The sequence below is a fragment of the Amblyraja radiata genome, chromosome 5, assembly GCF_010909765.2.
Source record: "Amblyraja radiata isolate CabotCenter1 chromosome 5, sAmbRad1.1.pri, whole genome shotgun sequence".
Lineage (NCBI taxonomy): Eukaryota > Metazoa > Chordata > Chondrichthyes > Rajiformes > Rajidae > Amblyraja > Amblyraja radiata.
The window spans coordinates 16,446,908-16,470,097 of NC_045960.1; the positions used below are offsets into that span (position 1 = coordinate 16,446,908).

Here is a 23,190-nt window from a genome sequence, read left to right on the forward strand (position 1 = left end):
AAGTGAGAGTTTAATTGTTCTGTCTGTGGCATATGACAATAAAACACTCTTGACTCTTGAGGTGTATAAGACCATGAGGGGCATGGATAAAGTGAGCTCTCAGTCTTTTTTACCCAGGAAGAATATTCTAAACACAAGGGGGCGCAGGCATAATGTGAGAGGAGAGAGATTTAAGAGGGACCTCAGGGGTAGTCTTTTCTCTCAAAGGATGCTCTGTGTCCGGAATGAGCTGCCAGAGGAAGCAAAAGAAATAGGTACAAGTACGGCTTTCAAAGTACATTTGGACAAATATATGGATAGAATGGGGTGGGAAGGAACTACAGGTGCTGGTTTAAACCGAAGATGGACACAAATGCTGGAGTAACTCAGCGGGAGAGAAGGAATCTCTGGAGAGAAGAAATGGGTGACATTTCGGATCGAGACGAGTGCCTGAAGAAGGATTACCCATTCCTTCTCTCCAGAGATGCTGCCTGTCCAGTATTTTGTGTCTATTTGTGAGTAGGAGGGTTCAGATTGCACTTTTTGCAATTTTCGTTCCTGGGTGTTCGAGTTGCTGAGCCAGGCCGAGATGCAACCTGTCAGTATGGGCGCTATTGTATGCCTGTAGAAGTTCAAGAGAGTAGTTGGCATGCACGCAACTTTTTAGAATTTAAATATTTTAGAGACACAGCGTGGTAACAGGCCATTCGGCCCATCAAGTCTGTGCTGAGCAGCGAACCCCATACACTGACACTGTCCGACACATTAGGGACAATTTGCGATTTTACCAAAGCTAATTAATCTACAAACCCATACGCCTTTGGAGAGTGGGAGGAAACTGAAGCACCCGGAGAAAACCCACGCAAGTCATGGGGAGAATGTACAAACTCCATACAAACAAGCACCCGTAGTCAGGATCGAACCTGGGTCTTGGGCGCTGTAAGGCAGCGACTCTACCGCTGTGCCATCCCAAATATTTATATTGCACTTTTTGCAATCTCCTTTGATCCTGGGCATTCGAGTTGCCGAACCCAGGCATGACTCAACCAGTCAATATGCTCCCTATCGTACGCCTACAGAAATTTAAGAGTTTTTGTCATATTAACAATAACTTAGGTTGAGAGACTCAAAGCTGCAACATTCTTCCAGGAACATAAGCCATCTTCTAAAAATAGAAGCTGCAGTTCCTGGAAGTAAATCAGAAAATGTTGGAGGTACCCATCTGGTTAACATCTGCAGGGAAACTGAGATAGATTCAACTCTTTAGTTCAGTAAACTCTCTGTCAGAATTAGGTCAAAACAAAGAACTTTTGTTTAAAAGCGCTGGAGCTAGTGATCCAGGCAGCATCTCTGGAGAAAAAGTATAGATCGGGACCCTTCTTCAGACTTTGTAACCTCATTTATCCATGTTCTCCAGAGATGCTGCCATGATCTGTTGAGATACTCCAGCACTTTGTGTCTATCTTTATGTCTGAACTTTCTTAAATCAAACTTGAAAACAAATTTAGGTTTAGTCCTTAGACAATAGACAGCCTGTGTCTGTTTCAGCGGCAGACTCCATTGGTTAGTAAGAAGATATTTATGTTGGTCTTTTTTCCATTGTTTAGGTCGCCCTCCAGGCCCTGAGATGGAGAATTGTACGGACCGGGAGTCGTACTCACTGGCGGCTGGTCTCGCTCTTGGTATGGTCTGTCTTGGGGTAAGTTATATTTTTGTCTCAATGTCTAAACTTCGCAAAAGTGGGAGACTAAGAGGATTTCTGTGCAATTTTCATTTGGTAGGGCTGTCCAGAATGAAACGGTGAATACTAGCATTAATCTGTTGGGGGCTTTTAATAATGTGTTTTTAATAAATATTAAACCATGCTGAACAGCAGTCACCCGTACACTAGTTCTATTCTACACACGAAGCCAATTAACATTCTATGTTATCCCATTTTCACATCTACTCCCGACATACTGGGGGAATTTTTTACATTGGCCAATGAACCTACAAACCTGCACATCTTTGGGATGTGAGAGGAAACTGGAGAACCCGGAGAAAACCCACGCAGTCACAGGGAGAACGTACAAACTCCGTACAGACAGCACCCACAGTCAGGATCGAACCATGGCCACTGGCGCTTTGAGGCAGCAACTCTACTGCTGTGCCACTGTGCCACCCTGATTATCTTTGGGGCACTATTTATTTGTTGATTGATTGTTAGATACAGCGTGGAAATAGGCCCTTCAGCCCACCGAGTCCATGCCGACCATGGATCACCCGTTCACATATGTTATCCCATTTTCACATCCACTCCCTAGACACTGGGGGAAATTTTACAGTGGCCAATTAACCCACAAACCTGAGCATCTTTGGAATGTGGGAGGAAACCCACCACGCAGGTCACGGGCAGAACGTGCAAACTCCACACAGGTCAGGATCGAACTGGGTCTCCGGTGCTGTGAGGCAGTGGTTCAACCAGGTGCGCTAGTGTGCCCGTATTGTGTTCAATGTTGGGGCGAGGTTCTTGATCGTACAGATTGCACGTGATCTGTAACTGAGCTGAAAACAATGATTCGTTTTTACTTTAGATTAGATTAGATTAGATTTCCTTTATTGTCATTCAGACCTTTCGGTCTGAACGAAATGCTGTTGCCTGCAGCCATACATGTAATAATAACAACACACAATAAACACAAATTAACATCCACCACAGTGAGTTCACCAAGCACCTCCTCACTGTGATGGAGGCAAAAGTCTTAGAGTTACTGTCTCTTCCCTCTTCTTCTCCCTCTGCGCCGAGGCGATACCCCACCGGGCGATGGTATCAGTCCCGCGGTTCAAGCTCCGCGGCCCGGGGGTGGTCGAAGCTGCCGCCCTCCAGTCCAGCGGACGCAGCTGTTGCAATGGGAGCTCCGGAAAACAGGCACCAGCCTGTGACCTGCGAGCTCCTGACATTGTCATCCACTGGCCCGCGGCCGAGCCCCGGATCCAGGTCGCCGCCGCCGGAGCACCGTCTCCGCCCCACACCGGGCCGCCCACACGGCAGCGTCTCAGCCCCACACCGGGCTGCCCCCACGGGAGCACCTTCCAGCCGGGAGCCGGTCCGCCCTCACCGGAGCGCCTTCCAGCCGGTAGCCAGGCCACCCACACGGCAGCGTCTCAGCCTCGCACCGAGCTGCCCACACGGGAGCGCCTTCCAGCCGGGACCCAGGCCGCTCACACGGGAGCGCCTTCCAGCTGATAGCTGTGCCTCCCGCACGGGAGTGTCTCAGCCCCTCGCCGTCCGCCCTCACCGGAGCGCCGAGTCGTGCTGCTACCCGGATGTCGCCACAGCTCGAAGACGGCCAGCCTCGCGTTGGTGAGTCCTGGCTGGCTCTACCTCCGGACCCTCGAGGTCGGTCGCAGGTTGGAGGCCGCCAGCTCCGCCATTAGGCCTCAGCGCAGACGGGGGAAGAGAAGGGGGATACGACAAAAAAGTCGCATTCCCCCGAAGGGAGAGACAGAAAGCCCTGTTTCACCCCCCCCCCCCACACACATAACACCACCTAATAACCAAAAAATTTACTAAACTAGACAAAAAAAACAACACAGAAAAGTAAAAACAGACAGACTGCAGGCGAGCCGCAGCCGTATCACAGCGCCGCCACTTCCGGAACTGTATTCTGTACTCCCCATCACGCAATCTAATCTCCCTTCCATTGACTCCATCTACGCTTCATGCTGCCTCGGCAAGGCCACCAGCATGACGGACCAGTCTCACCCTGGTCATTCCCTCTTCTCTCCTCTCCCATCAGGCAAGCTACAGAAGTGTGAAAATGCACACCTCCAGATTCAGGGACAGTTTCTTCACAGCTGTAATAAGGCAACTCAACCATCCTACCACCAACTAGGGAGCGGTCCTGGACCTCCATCCACCTAATTGGAGACCCTCTGTCTATCTTTAATCGGACTTTATGGACTTTATCTTGCACTAAACATTAGTCCCCTTATCCTGTATCTGNNCACTAAACATTAGTCCCCTTATCCTGTATCTGTACACTGTGGTTGACCTGATTATAATCATGTATAGCCTTTCTGCTGACTGGATAGCACGCAACTAAAAGCTTTACACTGTACCTTGGTATATGTAACAATAATAAAATAAACATCTAGGCATCTCTCTCAACATCTAAAAAGATTAGATGGTAGAGATTACATGTGGTCTACTGATGAGATGAGAGCGTTAATTCTTTTTTTACTCTGCATTAAGATCTGAAAGATAGTGACATCTCCCTGTTGTCTTGCAGCACGGGAGTAATCTTATTGGCATGTCTGACCTGAACGTCCCTGATCAGCTGTACCAGTACATGGTTGGTGGCCACAGACGTGCACAAGCTGGGATCCTCAGGGAGAAACACAAATCGCCCAGTTATCAGATCAAGGTCTGTATTTCTGCTCTGCTTATCAATCCTATTGTAAAATGGTACAAAGCCCAACTGGCAGAGAAACATAGCACGCAAACAGGCCCTTCCGCCGACCGAATCCATGCCGACCATCGATCGCCCATTTGCACTGATCCGACATTAATCCCAGCGAATATAGGAGCAAAGAGGTCCTTCTGCAGTTGTACAAAGCCCTTGTGAGACCACACCTGGAGTATTGTGTGCAGTTTTGGTCCCCTAATTTGAGGAACGACATTCTTGCTATCGAGGAAGTGCAGCGTAGGTTTACAAGGTTAATTCCCAGGTTGGCGGGACTGTCTTATGCTAAGAGAATGGAGCAGCTGGGCTTGTAGACTCTGGAGTTTAGAAGAATGAGAGGGGATCTCATTGAAACATATAAGATAGTTAAGAGTTTGGACACGCTAGAGGCAGGAAACATGTTCCCGATGTTGGGGGAGTCCAGAACCAGGGGCCACAGTTCAAGAATAAGGAGTAAGCCATTTAGAACAGAGACGAGGAAACACTTTTTCTCACAGAGAGTGGTGAGTCTTTGGAATTCTCTGCCTTAGAGGGCGGTGGAGGCAGGTTCTCTGGATGCTTTCAAGAGAGAGCTAGATAGGGCTCTTAAAAATGGCGGAGTCAGGGGATATGGGGAGAAGGCAGGAACGGGGTACTGATTGGGGATGACCAGCCATGATCACATTGAATGGCGGTGCTGGCTCGAAGGGCCGAATGGCCTACTCCTGCACCTATTGTCTATTGTCTCATTCTGAAGAAGATTCCCAAACAAAACATCACCTGTCCATTCCCTCCACTGATGCTGCCTGACCCGCTGAGATGCTCCACCACTTTGTGTTTTTCTTCAAGACTACAGTATCTGCAGTTCCTTATGTCGCCTTGATCACATTTTGTTCTGGCCCATGTTCTCATCAAATCTCCCCAGATTCGACCACTCATCTACACGGAAAAATAGATCAGCCATGATTGAATGGTGGAGTAGAAGCGATGGGCTGAATGGCCTAATCCCGCTTATGAACATGAACATATAACTAAAATATCAAAGGGTTAGAAAAAGTTATTTTTTAAATGTATTTTTTCAAGCATTTCTTATCTTAGAATGGCACCCAGTAAGAATGGCAGACACACACTTAAAGGAGATAGATAGAAATTCGAAAATTAAACAATTATATTGGGAAAGGGCAAGGGAATATATCGATGGGCCGAATGGCCTCGGTCTGCTCCTATAACAGATGAACTACGTGCCGGGAGAAATCTTATTGCAGCCAATTAACCTCCGAAACTGTACGTCTTTCGAAGCTCCAAAATGAAATCCACGCAGTCGCAGAGAGAACTTGCAAACTACTCTTGGAGCGTATCCAAAGTCAGGGCTGAATGCAAGACTCCGGCACCGTGTGGTAGCAGCTCCAATAGTTGTGCCACTGCGCCACGCCAAAACTTTATGGTCCACGTTCCCACTTACAATGAATAAATAATGAACATCATCAAACCATAGTATGATGGAGGCCATTCAGCCCATCAAGTATATGCTGGCTTTCATAAGTGTTATTTATATACTTTGTTCGATATATTCCCTTGCCCTTTCCCAATATAATTGTTTAATTTTCGAATTTCTATCTATCTCCTTTAAGTGTGTGTCTGCCATTCTTACTGGGTGCCATTCTAAGATAAGAAATGCTTGAAAAAATACATTTAAAAAATAACTTTTTCTAACCCTTTGATATTTTAGTTATATGTTCATGTTCATAAGGCATAGGAGCGGGATTAGGCCATTCAGCCCATCGCTTCTACTCCACCATTCAATCATGGCTGATCTATTTTTCCCTCAACCCCATTCACCTGCCTTCTCCCTGTAACCTTTGACACGCTTACTAATCAAGAACCTGTCAACCTGTTTCACATCCTCTCTGTCAATAATGTTGCTGATGTGAAGAGGTTCAGCGCAGAAACAGGCCCTTCGGCCCGCCTCTTTAAAAATACCCAAAGTCTTCCATTGAATTCCACAGATTCACCACCCTCTGACTAAAGGTATCCTTTTATTCCGAGGTTTTGCCCTCTGGTCTGAAACTTTCCCAGTAGTGGAAATATCCTCTCCACTTCACTCTATCCAGGCCTTATGCTATTCGTTATATATCTGCAAATTTTCCGACATTTTTTGGGGGTTTACCTCGTCAAAAGCCTACTTCTGGCATTAGTAAACATTTTTTTCATAATAGTGTGAGTCCTTGTTACTCAGCTTTTATTTTGTCGCTGAAAAGCCTCAGTCGGTTATCTTTATGAATCTGTTTCACTTCTTCTCTATCAATAATGTTGCTAAGATGTGAAGAGTTTGGCTTAGTTTAGAGATACAGTGCAGAAACAGGCCTTTCGGCTCACCAAGTCCACGCTGACCAACGATCCTCATACACTAGCACTCTCTTACTCACGAGGGACAATTAACAATTTTTACCGAAGCCAATTAACCTACAAACCTGCACATCTTTGGAGTGTGGGAGGAAACCGGAGCACCCGGAGAAAACCAACGTGCTCACAGGGAAAACGTACAAAATTCATACAGACAGCACCCGTAGTCAGGATCGAACCCAGGTCAGGCGCTGTAAGGCAGCAACTCTACCGCTGTGCCACCATGCCACCCCAAAGAGAGCTCAAAACCAAGGCCGAGGATTCTAATTGTAACTGACCTCGTGAATGTTTAGCATTATTCACAAAACATAATGTGGTTGTAATTTTCTCTTTGGCATGCAATCTTTTAAAAATTTGAATATTTGACATTTACTGTTGGAGATATGGATTGTTGTACTGGGAATAGAATTTGTTTCCATCGTTTAAAAAAAAGACACAAAGTGCCAGATAAACGCAGCGGGTCAGGCAGCATCTGTGCAGAACATGGAGAGGTGACGTTTCGCATCGGGTCCTTCTTCAGACTGATGTGTGTGTGGGGGGGGGGGGGGGGGAGAAGCTGGAAGGTTGGAGGGGCAGGACAAAGCAGGTAATAAGTTGAAGGTGGACACAAAATGCTGGAGTAACTCAGCGGGTGAGGCAGCATCTCTGGAGCATTCTCCAGAGATGCTGCCTCACCCGTTGAGTTACTCCAGCATTTTGTGTCTACCTTCGATTTAAACCAGCATCTGCAGTTCTTTCTTACAGGTAATAAGTTGATACAGGTGATGGGTTTTGTGATGGGCAGGTGTTGGATGGGCAGGCTCTGGCAATGGAGGAGGCCCAGGGCAGAAAGATCAATCTGACAATGGGAAGGGGAGTTAAAACGTTTGGCAGTCGAGAGATCCCGTTGGTCTTGGCAGAGCGAGCGCAAATGTTCGGTGAGACGGTCGCGGAGTGCACGCCAGGTCAGACAGTATCCCTGGAGAACTTTGGTGAGTTGAGTTACGCTGATGAGTTGAGTTAAGTCAACGCTGAGTTACTCCAGCATTTTGTGTCTTTTTTTTTGGTAAACCGGCACCTGCAGTTCCTCGCGGCTACATCTTGTTTTCATTGTTCCTTCTTTAAAGTCTGATTGTAATTCTGCTCTGCGACAGGAAGGCGACACTGTGAATGTGGATGTTACATGTCCTGGAGCCACTCTGGCATTAGCCTTACTCTATTTGAAAACAAACAACAGGTACGGTGTAGAACAGGTGACATGAGACTGTAAGTAGACTGTAGGACACTAGGTGCTGGTGTACAGTGCCCTCCATAATGTTTGGGACAAAGACCCTTTATTTATTTGTCTCTGTACTCCACAATTTGAGATTTGTAATAGAAAAAAAATCACATGTGGTTAAAGTGCACATTGTCAGATTTTAATAAAGGCCATTTTTATACATTTTGGTTTCACCATGTAGACATTACAGCAGGCTTTATACATAGTCCCCTCATTTCAGTGCACCATAATGTTTGGGACACAGCAATGTCAGATGAATGAAAGTAGTCATGTTTAGTATTTTGTTGCATATCCTTTGCATGCAATGACTGCTTGAAGTTTGCGATTCATGGACATCACCAGTTGCTGGGTGTCCTCTCTGGTGATGCTCTCCCAGGCCTGTATTACAGCCATCTTACGCTTATGCTTGTTTTCGGGGGGTAGTCCCTTTAAGTTTTCTATTCAGCATATAAAAGGCATGCTCAATTGGGTTCAGATCAGGTGATTGACAGCCACCCGTGAAGCCATGTGTCCCAAACATTATGGTGCCCTGAAATGGGGGGGGGGGGGGGGGGGGGGGGGGACTATGTATAAACACAGCCATAATTTCTACATGGTGAATCCAAAATGTATAAAAATACCCTTTAATAAAATCTGACAATGTGCACTTTAACCACATGTGACTTTTTCTGTTACAAATCTCAAATTGTGGAGTTCAGAGGCAAATAAATAAATGATGAGTCTTTGTCCCAAACATTATAGAGGGCACTGTAACTCAGCAGGCTAGGCAGCATCTATGGAGAACATAGATAGGTGATTTATTGGATTGGGACACTTCAGACTGATTTTTTTAGACTGTACTTTAGAGATACAGTGTGGAAACGGACCCTTTACCCTACTGAATCCGCACCAATCAGCGACCACAACGTATGCTAGCACTATCTTACACACTAGGAATAATTTACAATTTACCGAAGCCAATTAACCTACAAACCTGGAGTGTGGGAGGAAACCAGAGCTCCCGGAGAAAACCCACGTGATCGCAGTACAAACTCTGTACAGACAGCTACCGCTGCCACCCCTTGTTCTAGGGCATCAGTCTGAAGGAGAGTCCCAACCTGAATCATCACCTATCGATGTTATCCAGAGATGCCGCCTCACCCCCGCTTAGTCACTCCAGCACTTTGTGTCCTTTTGTGTAAACTAGCATCTGCAGTTCCATGTTTCTTTGACATCAAGATAAATCCTGGCAAATTACCTTATGTACTTTTGAAAAATGCCACCTCTGTGGTTGCTTTTGTGATACGTGCCATGGAATAAGGGGCCCATCTTTTATGTTACACAGGTCTATTGCAGATTGGCTTCGAGCTCCAGACACTCAGTACTTGCTGGACTTTGTGAAGCCCGAATTTCTTCTTATGCGGGTGAGTAATGGCGTTGAGTTGCAGCCCCCTTTCAAGCTGGAATGGGCGTAGAGAAAATTCACCAGGATGTTGCCCGGTTTTGACGCCCTGAGCTATAGAGAGAGGTTGAGCAGGCTAGCTCTATTCCTTGGAGTGCAGGAAGATAAAGGGGTGATCTTATAGAGATGTACAAAATCATGAGAGGACTAGATCAGGTGGATGCAGAGTTTCTTGCCCAGAGTAGGGGAATCGAGTACCAGAGGGAGGAAAGATTTAATAGGAACCTGAGGGGGTAACCGGTTCACACACAGATTGGTGGCTGTATGGAATGAGCTACCAGAGGAGGTAGTTGAGGCAGGAACCATGAAGAAGCGGATTCTTGTGATAGTGCTTTTTTTCTGAAATCTAACAGGAGAAATTCTCTTGTTACTTTAGTTTAGTTTAGAGATACAGCATGGGAACAGGCCCTTCAGCCCACTGAGTCCATGCTGACCATCGATCACCTGATACATTAATTCCATGTTGTCCCAGTTTCACATCCTACACACTAGGGGCAATTCACAGGAGCCAATTAACCTATAAATCTACATGCCTTTGGAATGTGGGAGGAACCTGGAGCGCACGGTGAAAACCCACGCAGTTTCAGGGAGAACGTACAAACTCCGCACAGGCACCATCCGTAGTCAAGATCAAACCCAAGTCTCGGGGGTGTAAGGCAGCGTCTACTATTTGTAGTAGCCTGTCCTGAACAAAATCCACACGGTCACAAACACTATACAGACAGCATCCGAAGTCAGGATCGAACCTGGGTCTCTGGCGCTGTAAGGCAGCAACTCTACCGCTGCGCCACTGTGCCGCCCCTAATTACTGTCTTGTGTTCCAGTGAAATGTTTTTTTGTTGTGTAATATGGAAATATCTCATTGTTTTGCTGAACATAGTGTGTTTCTGCTTCTTTCCTTAGACTTTAGCAAGAGGATTAATCATGTGGGATGAAATAAAGCCAAGCCCAGCATGGATTAATAGCAACGTACCCACAGTAAGTGCTTTTGGCCTTACTGTGATGGATGTTTATGTGAATTGAATTGTGTTGGTGTGTGTCTTGGTTCTTTTTTTGTATGGCTGCAGAAACCAAATTTCGTTTGAACCTCATGTGAGGTTCAAATGATAATAAAAGGTATTGTATTGTATTGTATTGTATTTTGTCGTCTAATATTCTTTCATTTCACTTCCATCTATTTTATTCCAGCACTTTCTTTAGGAGAATTTAATACCATTTCAAATCTCCACTGGTGTGAACTTTATAAAGATTTCCAGTCTGTTGTTTGACATGCTCCTAGTGTGTAGGGTGTGGATGAGAACATGGGATAACACAGAACTAGTGTGAACGGGCGGATCGATGGTCGGCATATACTCGGTGGGCCGAAGGGCCTGTTTCCATGATGCTTAATTCAAATACAAAAAGGGTGGATTATCATGAGTGGCGCAGTGGTGCGGTTGCAGCTTTATAGTGCAAAAGACCTGGTTTCGATCCTGACTACTGGTGCTGTCTGTACAGAGTTTGTACGTTCTCCCAGTGACCGTGTGAAACTGGTGCTTTGGTTTCCTCCCACACTCCAAAGACGAGCAGGTTTGTGGGATAATTGGCTTTGGAAAAAATGGTAAAATTGTCCCTGGTGTGTAGGATAGTGTCAGTGTACGGGGTGATCGCTGGTCGGCATGGACTCGGTGGGCCGAAGGGCCTGTTTCCGTGCTTTATCTCTGAAGTCTAAAGTCTAACCAGACATCAGAGAGTGTCTTCTGACACTGTGCTGAAACCATGAAGTATAGAAATGTAATTGTGGGCTGTCAGTGTGTTATTTGTGTCTCCAGCTATTTCTTCAACATGGCACTTGTATTTTATAGATTGTAAGGCAGAATAATACATCACTAAACACAGTGGACGGGCAAGCGCCAGAAGATGTAGACATACAAACCATGCGGTGAGCTTATCTTTAGGCTTGTCTCTTTCATGGGACTTGCTCATTCGTTTAGTCACTGAGAATGCCGGCATTTATAATGTGTAGTAAGGAACTGCAGATGCTGGTTCACATCGAAGATAGACACAAAATGCTGGAGTAACGCAGCGGGTCAGGCAGCATCTCTGGGGAAAAGGAACTGGTGACGTTTCAGGTCGAGACTCAATTGAATCTGAAGAAGTATCTTGAGGCGATACGTCACCTATTCCTTTTCTCCAGAGATGCTGCCTGATCCGCTGAGTTACTCCAGCTTTTTGTGTCTATCTCTGACAATTATAATGTTCATCTGCAGTTGTTCCTGAGCTGTTCAGGCATTAAAGAGTCGACCACATTAGTAGAATCTGCAGTCACATACAAGTCAGACCAGGTAAGGGTAGATTTGATTTTCTGAAGGACGCTACTGAACTATATGAGTTTCACTAAAATCCAGTAGGTTTGTAGTGGTGATTACTGGCATTGCCTTCCACTTCAGACTATTTTTTATTTTAATTATCACGTCACCATGAATGTTGCTACAGGACGTGGAGACTGAAGCTCTTTCCGCAGAAGTTAGTCTGGAAGATGTTTCGGTATTGTCCTTGCACCTCTCAACACCCTGCCCAAACCATCGTCCATTCTAACCAAATATGTACCGGTAGTTAATTCTCAAGTATCGGTAACTGATTTATCAATTTGCTGGTTAACAATGTTCCCTTGGCTTACTGTTGATATTATACGTCGCAGCTTCTGTCACATTTACCTCAAGGCAAATTAGAAAACTAACATCCAGAAGATACAGAAGTTTGAAAGCACCTACCACTAAACTCAGGAACAGCTTCTTCCCCTCCATTATCAGGCTTTGAATGGTCCTTCGATTGGACAATACGTGCAGGAGTAGGCCATTTGGCCCTTCGAGCCAGCGCCACCATTCAATGTGATCATGGCTGATCGTCCTCAATCAGTACCCCCAAAAAAGCGAATGGTACGTTGGCCTTTATAACAAGAGGAATCGAATATAGGAGCAAAGAGGTCCTTCTGCAGTTGTACAGGGCCCTAGTGAGACCACACCTGGAGTATTGTGTGCAGTTTTGATTCCCTAATTTGAGGAAGGACATTCTTGCTATTGCAGCGTAGGTTTACAAGGTTAATTCCCGGGATGGCGAGACTGTCATATGCTGAGAGAATGGAGCAGCTGGGCTTGTACACTCTGGAGTTTAGAAGGATGAGAGGGTTTCTCATTGAAACATATAAGATTGTTAAGGGTTTGGACACGCTAGAGGCAAGGGAACATTTTCCCGATGTTGGGGGAGTCCAGAACCAGGGGCCACAGTTTAAGAATAAGGAGTGAGCCATTTAGAACGGAGATGAGAAACACTTTTTCTCACAGAAAGTGGAATTCTCTGCCTCAGGAGGCAGGTTCTCTGGATGCATTCAAGAGAGAGCTAGATAGGGCTCTTAAAAATAGCGGAGTCAGGGGATATGGGGAGAAGGCAAGAATGGGGTACTGATTGGGGATGATCAGCCATGATCACATTGAATGGCGGTGCTGGCTCGGAGGGCCAAATGGCCTACTCCTGCACCTATTGTCTACCCCGTTCCTGCCTTCTCCCCATATCCCCTGACTCCGCTATCTTTAAGAGCCCTATCTTAGCTAGCGTACAGTTCGATTCTCATCCACCCCATTGCGGACATTGGACTTTGCTGAGAACTAGACTCTGTATCTTTCTCATCACCGTCTATTGTGCTTGAGTGAAGGATTTATCAGTTTGCAGGACATGGAGACTGAAGCTCTTTCCGCAGGTTAGCCAGGAAAATGTTTCAGAATTGTCATTGCACCTCCCAATACCCAGCCCAAACATTTGTCCATTCTAACGAAAGATGTAGTCAGTTGTCAAGTATCCAATAACTGATTTGCCAGTTTTCCGGTTAACTGCGCTCTCTTGGCTGACTGTCCACAGTGTAAGTCTCAACCTCCATCCCACTTGCCCCCAATGCAAATTTGAAAACTGACACCAAAGGTAACCCTCTAAAGCTCATGTGAAAACCCTCCACCCTCTCCCAACCGACAGGACACCACAGCCTGTCTCCAGCACTGAGGCAAATTTCAAAGCTTTGAATTTTCTCTGTTTTTTCTCATTATCCTCAAAGACTTTCCCTTGTCATCAACCTAGATAATGAAGGCACAAAATGCTAGAGTAACTCAGCGGGTCAGGCAGCATCTCTGGAGAACATGGATGGGTGATGTTTCGGCTCAGAACCCTTCTTTAGACTGGTTGCAGTAGGGGGGGTGAGAGCTGGAAGAGGGGAGGGGGCGGGACAAAGACTGGCAAGTGATAGGTAGATACAGGAGAGGAGGGGGGGGGGGGGATGTTTGATTGGAATGTAGTTGGATAAAGGCCAGAAATGGAATGGGACTAAAACATGTCGCCCCTTGCATGCAGGTTATTACTGTACATTTGCTAATCGGGGTTCGGGCTATGGCAATACTCTACTAGACTGTGATAAAGAATTACACTGTGTTGACACTTCGTTCATGAGACAACAAAAGCACAGCTGGGAAGAAGACAAAAGGTTGCACGATTAGGAAGAGAAGAAGCGCTCAACATGAGGTGTCACCTATCACTTGCCAGGCTTTGTCACCTGTCTTTCAGCTTCCCCCCCCCCCTATTACTATTAGTGTGAAGCATGTTCTGTAGAGATGCTGCCTGACCCCAAAAGTTACTCCGGCACTTTGTGGCTTTTCTGTTGCAAATCACCATCTGCAGTTCCTTGTGTCTACATTTTACTGGGTAATGAAGAGTCAGCCGCATGTGAATAAATTAGTGCTATTCCCCAGAATAATTTTTTACATACTATTCTCATTTTTTCTTTTGTAGCCAAGCTCACACCAACATTATAGCCGGTGCCTGTATGGCAATGGGCCTGCGATTTGCAGGCTCTTCCAACGCAGCAGCTTTCAATTGTCTGGTAGGTAATGCTACGTAATTAAAAAAACATTTTTTTAAAAAGGAAGAATTATTCATAACACGTTGTCATTTCTTATTGGCTGCTGTTTTCAAGTAGGACATCAAAATGGCTGTACCCTATTAACTCTTGTTTTTATCGTCCAGTATAAATACGTGAAAATGTTCCTGGAGTCTGTGTCTTCGCCTGTGGCAGTGCTGGTAAGTCCCATCCCATCCCCAATCCCATCTCCTCGAACACTGGCACACACATCTTTTATGATTAATTCATTGTTGTAAGGCTGAGAAAGTGACCGACCGGGCTTCTTATTTTCATTTGCTTCATGAGGTAAAGGTCTGACATCCAGCTTCAATTGAGATTCTTCCTCTAGATCTCTAAGTGCGGATTAGTGGCGCAGCAGGTAGAGCCACTGTTGCGCAGTGCCAGACACCCGGGTTCCATCCTGACCTTGGGTGTTGTCTGTGTGGAGTGTGTATGTTCTCCTTGTGACGGCGTGGGTTTTATCTGGGCTCTCCAGTTTCCTCCCACATTCCAAAGACGTGCAGGTTTGTAGGTTAATTGACCTCTAAAGGTTGTCCCTAGTGTGTGGGGAGTGGAAGCGAAGGTGGGATAGCATGGAACTAGTGCGAATGGGTGATCGATGGTTGGGGTAGGCCAACTCGGTAGGCCGAAGGGCCTGTTTCCACGCTGTATCTCTAAAGTCCAAATGGCCTCCTATGTCGACGAAGTGTTTTAGTTTTGAGATACAGCGTGGAAACAGGCACTTCGGCCCTCCGAGTCCACGCCGACTGGTGATCATCCTGTACGCTTGCACTGTTCTACACACAAGGGACAATTTACAATTTTACAGAAGACAATTAACCTACAAACCTGCACGTCTGGAGTGTGGGCGGAAACCACAGCTCCCGGAGGAAACCCATGCAGGTCACAGGGAGAAGGTACAAACTCTGTACAGACTGGGATGGCAGGACTTTCATATGTAAATTAAAGAGAATACCCCTAGAGCCTGCGAGAGCAGGGGCGGAAGATGGCTCACCGATTGATAACACGGTTACAGACCCAGGAACGGAAACGACTACGGACAAGGAGAGCATGGCACATGAGACATCCACAACAGCTGCGGGACACAAACTTCAGGTGTGCATTTGTGGTTGGGAGAAAATTACATCAGTGAAGGGCTTGAAGATCCACCAAGGGAGGAAAAAGTGCTTGAGAGAGCAGAGACATGGGCCTCGCATTGACCAGTACTTCTTACGACGCAACCAGTCAAATCAGTCGAGTGAAGCACAGCGACAGGACTCAAACCAAAGTTCGCAGAGCATCAGCACCCATGTCACTGAAGAGGGTGATACAAGCACAGAAATGCCGGTGGAGGAGCCCACGCAACAACGACAAAGACCTCCATTGGAGGGAAAGATCAAAGGGCACAAACCTGGAGTGAAATGGCCCAAAGCTGTTGAAAAGAAAGAGTGGGAGACGGTCAACAGTGACCTTATACATATCTTGGAGCAACAAGCGGGCACAGCAGTGGAAAAGCTGGGCAAGGATGGGCAACACAATCTACAGCTATGGAGAAGAACGGTTTGGGGTGAGTAAAGGGAGAGGTGGAAAGAAATTACCAACACCAATCAAGTCCAGGAGGCAGCAGGAGATCGAGAGGCTAATCAGAGAGAGGAGACAGTTGAAAAAGCAATGGAAAAAAGCAACTGAGGCAGAGAGAGAAGGTCTCGTGCTACTCCAAGAGGACATCAAGAGCCGATTGGCAACCTTGCGAAAAGCAGAGAACTTGAGGAAACTTCGCAAGAAGAAAGAACACACAAGAACACGGTTCTACAAAGACCCTTTCACATTCATCAAAGACCTCTTCGCAAAGGAAAAAGTGGAACTTTGAAAACATCAAAACGGGAATTGGAGGAACACCTGGAAAAGGCCCACCAAGACACGAAAAGGCATGAGCAGTTAGTCATCCCACATGACATCCCGCCTATTCAACCACCTGAATTCAACCTGGACACCAGCCCTCCAAGATGGAAAGAGGTAGAGAACACTGTCCGGCGAGCAAGAGCAGCATCAGCTCCGGGGCCAAACGGAGTACCATACAAGCTCTACAAGAACGCACCGGATGTGTTACGCTTTCTATGGAAGCTCATGAGGGTGGTGTGGAAGAAGCAAACAATACCTAAGGCGTGGCGAACGGCCGGCGGCGTGCTAATACCTAAAGAAAAGGATGCGTCAGACATCAGCCAATATGTCTCCTCAACGTCGAGGGAAAAATCTTTTTCAGCATTGTATCACAAAGGCTGTCCACCTATCTGGTAACAAACAAGTACATTGATACATCTGTACAGAAAGCAGGAATTCCAGGATTTTCGGGCTGCTTGGAGCATACAAGCATGATCTGGCACCAGATCCAAGCAGCTAAGAAGGAGAAGAGAGACCTACATGTGATCTTCCTCGATCTGGCCAACGCATTTGGTTCAGTTCCCCATGAACTCCTTTGGGAATCTTTTGCCTTTTTCCATGTACCAGAGCTCATCACCACACTGGTCAAGAGCTATTTCCAAGACCTGCAGCTGTGCTTCACAACAGCTGACTTCAGTACAACATGGCAGCGCTTGGAAGTAGGCATCATGGCAGGCTGCACAGTCTCACCCTTGGCCTTTACAATGGCCATGGAAGTCATCATCAGGGCCTCAAAATGGGTGGTGGGCGGTGAACGAACCAGGGCTGGGCTCCGTCTGCCACCCATCAGGGCATACATGGACGACATGACCACACTAACCACTACTGCAGCATGCACCAAGCGGCTACTTGGAAAGCTGCAGGAGAACATCAAGTGGGCCCGAATGAAGATCAAACCAAGTAAATCTCGAAGCATCTCCATAGTCAAGGGGGTGCTTAGAGACACAAGGTTCTGTATCGGTGACGACCCAATACCAACAGTGTCTGAACAGCCAGTTAAAAGCCTGGGCAGATGGTACAACGCAAGTCTCAAGGACAAAGAGCAGGTGCAACAACTAAGGCAAGAAATTGTCAATGGCCTGGAGAACATCAATCAGACCCTACTGCCTGGGAAACTGAAGCTCTGGTGCCTACAGTTTGGACTCCTTCCTCGGACAATGTGGCCACTGACCATTTATGAAGCCCCAATAACAACTGTGGAGAAGATGGAGCGAACCATAACTTCATACGCCAAGAAATGGCTCGGGGTCCCACGATGTCTAACTAACATCGGCCTATATGGCAAAGGGGTCCTGGAACTACCTCTCACTAGTCTAACAGAGGAAAACAAGTGTTCTAAAGTAAGACTTCAGATGACACTGAGGGACTCTAGAGACAAGACCATCAGTGCTGTTGCGCCGCCCCTAGTAACTGGCCGGAAGTGGACACCATCTGATGCAGTACAGCAAGCTTCATCAGCCCTGAGACACAAAGACATCGTGGGGCAAGTCCAGCAGGGAAGAGGAGGCTTTGGCCTTACGACAAGTAAACCAACTTGGCGAAAGGCCACAACATCAGAGCGGAGGACATTGGTGGTCGAGGAGGTGCGGCGACAAGAGGAGGCCGCAAGAAGTGCAAAGGCGGTCTCTCTTGTCAAACAGGGGCAATGGATGCAGTGGGAAGGTGTGGAGCGGAGGAAGATCAGCTGGAAAGAACTATGGGAGATGGAAGCAAGCAAGATCAGCTTCATCATCAGAGCGACTTATGACGTGCTTCCATCACCAAAGAACCTCCATCAGTGGTACGGCGAGGATCCAACCTGTGCCCTCTGCCCAACTCCAGCGACCCTCAAACACATCATGGTAGGCTGCAAGACCAGCCTCACGCAAGGGAGATACACGTGGCGGCATAATCAGGTACTAAAAAGCCTGGCATCAGCCCTTGAGAACAGGCGGTGTGCGACCAACTCCTTGCCTCCGAGAGCAAGCAACCCCCCCTCCCTAAGGGCAACAACCTTTGTCCGAGAAGGACAGAAAACATCTAAACATCCTTCCACCAGATCAGAAGAAGGAAACCTATGCAGGGCCCGCGACTGGAGGATGCTGGCGGACATCGGCCGACAACTAGTTTTTCCACCTGAAATTGCTTCCACCAACCTCAGGCCAGACTTGGTGTTCTGGTCCCCTTCACAGAAGACTGCTTACATCATAGAGCTCACAGTTCCATGGGAGAACTCTGTTGAGGAGGCCTATGAGCGTAAGAAGCTGCGTTACGCAGAGCTTGCAGCAGAGGCAACGCAGCGTGGCTGGAACACCAAAGTCTATCCAGTTGAAGTGGGATGCAGAGGATTTGTTGCGTCATCTACCATCAGACTTCTGAAGGAGCTTGGAATCCACGGTCAGGCTCTGCGGAAGACCATAAGATCACTCTCAGAGGCGGCTGAAAGAAGCAGCCGGTGGATTTGGCTGAAGCGGAAAGACCCATGCTGGGCCCCAAGTATTTCAGGGTGAATCTTTGGGACGGTTTGACACGGGACACGCGCTGAGGGCTGATCATCCTGCAGCGGGCCGCCCTTGTGGAGGGTGTATAGTGTTAAAAGGCCGAAACACCCAGTGATGCAAGGGTACACTACTGATGATGTGTCCTGTGCCCAACTGTCCTGAAGGTTACCCAGGCCAAGATATACGTATCCACTCCCCCCCCCCCCCCCCCCCCCCCCCGCCCCCCCACCGATGTTGAGCGTCTACCACTCTCAACAATCAACGAATGTCGTGAAATGCTCCCCACCTATTGGCACAAGGGACTTCTTAACATCTTGTCCTGTGTATTTGATTCTGAAGAAAGACTGGATAGACTCGGCTTGTACACGCTAGAATTCAGACGATTGAGGGGGGATCTTATAGAAACTTACAAAATTCTTAAGGGGTTGGACAGGCTAGATACAGGAAGATTATTCCCGATGTTGGGGAAGTCCAGAATTAGGGGTCACAGTTTAAGGATAAGAGGGAAGTCTTTTAGGACCGAGATGAGAAAATCATTTTTTACACAGAGAGTGGTGAATCTGTGGAATTCTCTGCCACAGAAGGTAGTTGAGGCCAGTTCATTGGCTATATTTAAGAGGGAGTTAGATGTGGCGCTTGTGGCTAAAGGGATCAGGGGGTATGGAGAGAAGGCAGGGATGGGATACTGAGTTGGATGATCAGCCATGATCATATCGAATGGCGGTGCAGGCTCGAAGGGCCGAATGGCCTACTCCTGCACCTATTTTCTATGTTTCTATGACTGCACACGTAGTCAGGATCGAACCCGGATCTCGGGTGCTGTAAGTCAGCAACTCTACCGCTGCGCCACCGTGCCGCCCTCTAAGCCAAACTAAATGTTAGCTTAGGCTGCATCTGAACAGAGGTCCCGGGGTGACAAGGTGCAGTTCTTTCCACAGAATGCCTTCATTTTGTTTTGAAAGCGTGAACCACATTAAGTGTGTGCCCTTTGGGGAAAGACCCTGCTCTCCATGGAAACAGCTTGTCCTGATGTTTTCAACAGCTGCCATGCCTTTATTGCACTATCAAACCTGCCTTTTATTTATTTTTCTGCTGAAATCCATCAGCCCTGAATCATTCTGCTAAACCTGGAACTAAGGAGCATAATCACAGAATATGGTTGTCAGATTTGGAGACATTTCTCTTCGTGGAGGGTTATAAATCTTTGGAACTTTCTAATGCTCACTTGTTGAGTTTGGTCGATTTTTTTTTTACGGCATTGAGACTATCAAAAATTCTGTGGTCATCGATGACCTTTAAGAAAGATGCAGCAATTTAAGGAGCCGTATCACCCTCTTTTGTTCCGATTTCTCATTTAAATGCATTCAAAGGCAAACGTAGTTCAAAGGGGAGTTGATGCGATAGCAGTGAATAGGATGCAGAGCTGCAGGGATCAAGGGGGAAGGGAACACAACTGATTGGATTGCTTAGCTGGGAGCCAACGTTGACCCAATGGGCTTTCTGTGCCATCAGTAAAGGGCCTAGATCAGATTGGCACGAACCCATTTAGTAACAGGGGAGGCTCAACATGATCCACGGCCTAATCGTGCTGCTATTTAGAAATAACAAAAACAGAGGTGAAGGGTGGCGGAAGAGGGAACAAACTGGAACTGGGTTTCACAAGTGGTTCAGAAAGGTTAAGAAGGACATGGGTCAAAGACAGACAATATGGGGCGGCACGGTGGCACCGCGGTAAAGTTGCCGCCTCACAGAGACAGTGACCCAGATTCGATCCTGACTACAGATGCTGCCTGCACAGAGTTTGTCCGTTTTGCCTGTGATTGCATGGGTTTTCTCCGGGTGCTCCGGTTTCCTCCCACTTTCCAAAACGTACATGTTTGCAGGTTAATTGGGACTGTAAATTGTCCCTAGTGTGTAGGATAGAACTAATATACAGGTGATCGCTGGTCGGTGCGGACTCGGTGGGTGAATGAAACCATATTTTATTGCCTTCCCTTGAAAGAACATGGTAGTGAGCTACCCTCTTGAACTACTGCAGCCTTATGGTGAAGGGAGTTGGGATTGGGAGGATCTTAGACCTCAAATCTCCGCTGGTGTGAACTAGTGTATGGGGATCGCTGGTCGGTGGGCCGAAGGGCCTGTTTTCACTCTGTATCTCTAAACTAAACTAAATTGAACTTGCTTAGATTGAGGTGACTTGGTCGGCATGGACGAGTTGGGCCGTAAGGCCAGTTTCCGTGCTGTATGACTGTGTGATTGCATTTACACCTGACAGGCTGGTCACCACAACCTGGAGACGTGTCTGAGTGTGGTTCTGCTGTCCCTTGCCCTGGTGATGGCGGGTACTGGGAACCTGAAGGTACTCCAGCTGTGTCGATTCATGCACAAGAGGACCGGAGGAGAGATGAATTATGGCTTCCACATGGCCACTCACATGGCCCTTGGCCTCCTCTTCTTGGGAGGTGGAAGGTACATTTGCACTGTTTTACTTTCACACCACATCACCCAGATCGAGAGTGTTTAATTATCATATGTATGAACATAACATACCAGAACAATGAAATTCTTACTTCTTAAAAAATTCAATAAATTAACAACCTCAATAACCCCCCAAAAAAATCCAGAGTCCTCAATGCACTCAAAGATGGTCCATAGTTGAAGTGATTGTGATGTAGCATTTAAAGGGCTAATGGTTGTTGGGAAGATGCTGTTCTTGAACTTGGTGATCATAGTTTCAGACTCCAATGCTATCCCAGTTTAGTTTAGTTTTGTTTAGTTACTGAGTTTATGTGTACTGTGATACAGTGAAAAGCTTTTTGTCGCGTTCTAACCAGTCAATGGAAAGACTATACATGATTACAATCGAGCCGTCCACAATGTGCAGATAAAGTAAGAAATGCTGCTGTTGGAGTAGAGGTTTAAAGGAGTGGAGCGTTTGCAATGAGTGATTGCAGATCCTGTGCCCAGCACGCAGGGAGCTGTCTGGCTTGGCCACCATCTTGGAGTAGAGAGATGGCAGGAGTGAAATGAGTGTGGCTGGGGTGGTGTGGTATTTCATGATGCTGGTTGCCCTTTATAGGCAGCACCTTCTCCAGATCCTTTCGATAGTGGGGAGGTCAGTGCCCGTGATGGACTGGGAAGTGTCTCCCGCTGTCTGTAATCTCCGTCCTTCCTGGTGTTTCAGCCAGGCCATGATGCAAACAGTCAACATGCTGTCTACCGTACGCCTGTAGAAGTTCACAAGTGGTTGTACTCAATGTGAGGCATTTTGGTACACGTGATACTATACTCTTCCTCTCTTCAATGCTAAGGTTGGTTGGTAGGTTAGGTAAGTGATTGAGATGTAGGGCAAAGATCGAAGCAAAATGATTTAAATCTATCATTAAAAATAGAAAGCAATAGAAAAAAAATGAGCAGGTCGGAGGGAAGGGGAAACAAAGTTAGTATGCTTTACCAGAACCAGGACCTCCTACAGCGCCATACTCAACATTGTTTCTTCTCTCCAATCCCAGTAATCAGGGAATTGTGTATAGAAGGTGGGACATGATGTTACAATTGTAGAATACATTGATGAGGCTGCACTTAGAGTATTATGTTCAGTTTTGGTCATGCTGCTGTTGGAAAGATTTCATTAAGTTTGAAAGGGTGCAGAGAAGATATACGAGGATGTTGCCAGGTCTTGAGGGCCAAAGTTACAACAAGAGGTTGGGCAGGCTAGAACGTTGTTCCTTGGAGGGGTGATCTTGTAGAGGTATATAAAATCGTGGGTGGAATAGATTGGGTGAACCCGCAAAGTATTTTTCCCAGCTTAGTAGAATCAAGAACCAGAAGACAAAGGTTTAAGGTGAGAGGGGTAAGATTTAATAGGAACCTGAAGGGTAACTTTTTCTGCACACAGTGTGATGAGTATATGGAATGAGGTGTCTGAGCTTAGCAGAATGCAGCAATCTGAAAATGAGCCACGCTGTCTTTTTAATTAAAGTTTAGTTTATTATTGTCACGTGTACCGTGAAAAGCTTTTGTTTGTGTGCTATCCAGTCAAGTAAAATACTATACTTCCATCAAGCAATCACAGCTCACAAATGATAAAAGTTTCATTTAGTGCAAGATGAAGTCTGATTAAAGATAGTTCAAAGGTCTTCAATGGGGCAGATGGGAGGTGAGGACCGCTCTTTAGTTGTTGAGAGGGCAACCGTTCAGTTGCCTGATAACAGCTGGGAAGAAACTGTCCCTGAATCTGTGAGTCCGACCAACATTTACCATAAATGAGTGAAGGAGGTGAAATTGTAGCTTTTGCAACCTTTTTAAAAAAAAGAGATGAGTCTAGCTGCAACAATTTTGTA

General features: G+C 46.7%; 1 protein-coding gene across 1 annotated transcript in view; it reads left to right on the forward strand.

Annotated features, from left to right (window-relative positions):
• anapc1 (anaphase promoting complex subunit 1) overlaps nucleotides 1-23,190 on the forward strand; it is a 100,909-nt gene that overhangs the window by 60,388 nt on the left and 17,331 nt on the right. The window contains exons 28-36 of the mRNA XM_033020496.1: nucleotides 1,587-1,678; nucleotides 4,251-4,385; nucleotides 7,940-8,022; nucleotides 9,389-9,467; nucleotides 10,409-10,483; nucleotides 11,350-11,426; nucleotides 14,318-14,408; nucleotides 14,552-14,605; nucleotides 21,123-21,316. Of these exons, the coding sequence (XP_032876387.1) occupies nucleotides 1,587-1,678; nucleotides 4,251-4,385; nucleotides 7,940-8,022; nucleotides 9,389-9,467; nucleotides 10,409-10,483; nucleotides 11,350-11,426; nucleotides 14,318-14,408; nucleotides 14,552-14,605; nucleotides 21,123-21,316 (880 nt within the window). The remainder of the gene's footprint in view (nucleotides 1-1,586; nucleotides 1,679-4,250; nucleotides 4,386-7,939; nucleotides 8,023-9,388; nucleotides 9,468-10,408; nucleotides 10,484-11,349; nucleotides 11,427-14,317; nucleotides 14,409-14,551; nucleotides 14,606-21,122; nucleotides 21,317-23,190) is intronic.